This window comes from Lygodium microphyllum, chromosome 26, assembly GCF_053477565.2.
Source record: "Lygodium microphyllum isolate KBCC chromosome 26, Lygodium_microphyllum_v1.1.10, whole genome shotgun sequence".
NCBI classification, from domain to species: Eukaryota; Viridiplantae; Streptophyta; class Polypodiopsida; order Schizaeales; family Lygodiaceae; genus Lygodium; species Lygodium microphyllum.
The window spans coordinates 49501600-49504246 of NC_141160.1; the positions used below are offsets into that span (position 1 = coordinate 49501600).

The following is a 2647-nucleotide window of genomic DNA, read 5'->3' on the forward strand; positions in this document are numbered from 1 at the left end:
CTCCCGGATAACTAGAGTGGGGTGGTGAGTGCATTGAGTGAAGTGAGTGGGGACATGCTATCATTTTTTTGGGGTGAGAGATCAGTGGGGCTTAGGCTTCCGGACTGGGATTCTGACCCTTGGCCCTAAAATGAGCCCAAAAATTGCAACACAATGTGATATAGGCTCCTTGCCTGTTGGGTGGGAGATGTGGATTGGAACCTTGCAAGTGTAGACCTATGAGGTTGGATCTATCACGCGGGTGCCTTGGCACACCATGATATGGACTATGGACTCAAGGTGGCTCCTAGCTCGAAGGTGGAGTGCACAAGACTAGTGCTAAGGTGTGTTAGGGGAAACTCGGGGGAAACTTGGAAGGCAAAGGGTGGGGTGGCTTGAAGGTACCTTCGTAACACTCGCTAACCACTTTGCTAATAGATTTCCTAAGCTTTGTGACTCTAAACTTTTCATAAGGGGTGATTTAAGAGTTGTGTAAGTTAAGGGTTTTTGACATGCACATGCTATCTCAAGAGCCTCATTAGATGCAAACCCTCAATTGTATCAATTGTGCTCATCAATGGCTATTCAAAAAGCCCACTCATCAATGCCTATTCAAAACACCCTTTTTGTATTCAACAATGTACGAATACCTTCGTCATAGGTTATCCTTCTTTATTTCAAAAATATGTCAAGGGAAATATATTTTAAACATCCCTTGTATTGAATCCCTTGTATTTCAAACATCCCTTGTATTGAATCCACATGGGACACTTTGAGCATGCTATATAATGGTCTCATCTAGTAGGTCCCCTCACAAATGTTTCATAATGTAAGGCTTCTAGAAGGATTGACAATGATAAGATTGCGAATTGGAGAAGGGTGCATGGAGGTGGCCTAGCAATGGAGTTCAAAGCATTGTGTCAACACTGGAGCCTCGTGGCTTATAAGTCTATAACGTAACAGTTTACTTACATTTAACGTGCAATAAGCATCAATCATGTGCAAGTAGGGCCAAAAGAGAGCATATCGACAACGTGCCCACACATGCCGACTCTTGCAAGTTGCCACATGAATCTTTGCTTATGACGAAAGGGCCTGTGTCACGTGTGTTTGTAACACCGATGCGAAGCATAGGCCTATATCGAGCGTAGTGCCTCACTCTTTCCCAACATAGCACTTGTTACACGCACATGCTACAACAATTGAAATCGAGGTAGATTTGAATAAGTTGGTGGAAACGGGCTTCGTATTTACTTCCGCAGAATTTTCTAAAAGATAAAGTTTTGTATTTTTATTTGGAGGCCCGAGGGTATTGGCTTTAAAAAACGTTATAAGGACTTACACGACTGTCCCAAAACCCCTTTGCAACTGGCTGCCATAGACATTGTGCTACTTGGCACGAGAGGTTGCTGGATCTAATCTACAGAGAGTCGGGGTGGGCGAGTAGGTAGGCCTCCACTTGCTTGAACGTCTCGCTCATTATGCCATTGACCTCCTGTGGGAACTCGTGCTTGTGTTGATCGTGGAGGGGCTCGTATTCAAAGGTGTAGTGGACGATACAAGTTTCCGGCCCAGTTTCCTCGATTTGCAGCTTGTACAGATAGCTCTTAAACAAGGTCCCCAGAACTCCCCCTTTCGTCACCACAGCCGTGAGTTTGAATGCATCATTGTCGACGTCCTCGAACCTCTCTGTGATCAGTGCAGCTTCACTATCCGCATCACCTGCGATAATTTGGATTAAAGAGGATTAAACCATTAGCACTCAGTAATTCTGGTGGTCACAGGCCAGGGAGAGAGACAGAGAGAGAGAGAGAGAGCATCAAAGGCCGATGTCTTTAAGCTGGCCGGCGCTGGGACGTTGCGCTATGTTGATAGTGAGTGTGGGTGTGCGAGCTAGAGCTGATCCATGTCAGTGGTAGAAAGGGGGCGATGGAGAATAACGAAAGATTATCAGATCAGAAGCCAGTATGGTGCATTAAGCGGTGCAGTAGAAGAAGCCAAAGAAGAAGAAGAGATTCAGAAGGAGGGGGATTAGAGAGATGATTTGATGGATTACCCTTGTGGAAGAAGACTGTGCCGATGCAGCCGTGAGCGAGAGGGGAGCTGTAGTCGACTGACTGGATGATGTGCGGGAGGGCCTTGGGGAGGTATTGAGGGGCGAGCTCGTAGGAGGCGCACCACATCCGCCTCGCGGGCACCTTGCACTCCACCTTGTCACTGAACGTCGACGTCGACGGTGCCATGATATTGCCTCAAATTAAACCTGTGCAACTGGCTTTACAAGAAGTAGCGCTGTACGCAGAGAGAGAGAGAGAGAGAGAGAGAGAGAGAGAGAGAGAGAAGGCCTGGGTGCGTTGGTTCTGATGAATGATAGACGGGCGAGACGTTGCTGATATTTATTCTTGTGCGTCAATTCTTAACTAATATTCCGACATGGGACGTGTAGTCAATCCAGGCAGAAGAAAAACGAGGCTCAGCGTTTGACGATCGCTGGGGCGGCGTTGAACAATTCCACCGCGACGAAAACCAGGCGTGCCAAAAGGTTTGGTCATTTCTATTTCTTTGCGAATAGATTGGTGTATTCATGCTTTGAAGGAGAAATCATCTCCACCTTTGTTGTGAAGGGTAAACCGCTCTATCGAAGGTGCCCCCTCAAAATGATAAGACC

General features: G+C 46.8%; 1 protein-coding gene across 1 annotated transcript; it reads right to left on the bottom strand.

Moving 5' to 3' along the window:
- Positions 1-1243: 1243 nt before the first annotated feature.
- LOC148013246 (pathogenesis-related protein 2-like) lies at positions 1244-2336 on the bottom strand. The gene is made up of 2 exons (XM_087668532.1): positions 2036-2336; positions 1244-1701 (listed from the first exon to the last, which is right to left on the bottom strand). Exons 1-2 carry the CDS (start codon positions 2220-2222, stop codon positions 1400-1402), a joined length of 489 nt encoding a protein of 162 aa, XP_087524658.1. The 5' UTR covers positions 2223-2336; the 3' UTR covers positions 1244-1399.
- Between the last annotated feature and the right edge of the window lie 311 nt (positions 2337-2647).

What these genes read in the sequence shown, in the direction of transcription:
- LOC148013246 (XM_087668532.1), bottom strand. Translation starts at nt 2,222, where the DNA reads ATGGCACCGTCGACGTCGACGTTCAGTGACAAGGTGGAGTGCAAGGTG. An exon ending in CACAGTCTTCTTCCACAAGG is followed by an intron (nt 1,702 to 2,035) that starts GTAATCCATCAA and finishes AAATTATCGCAG; the next exon opens with GTGATGCGGATAGTGAAGCT.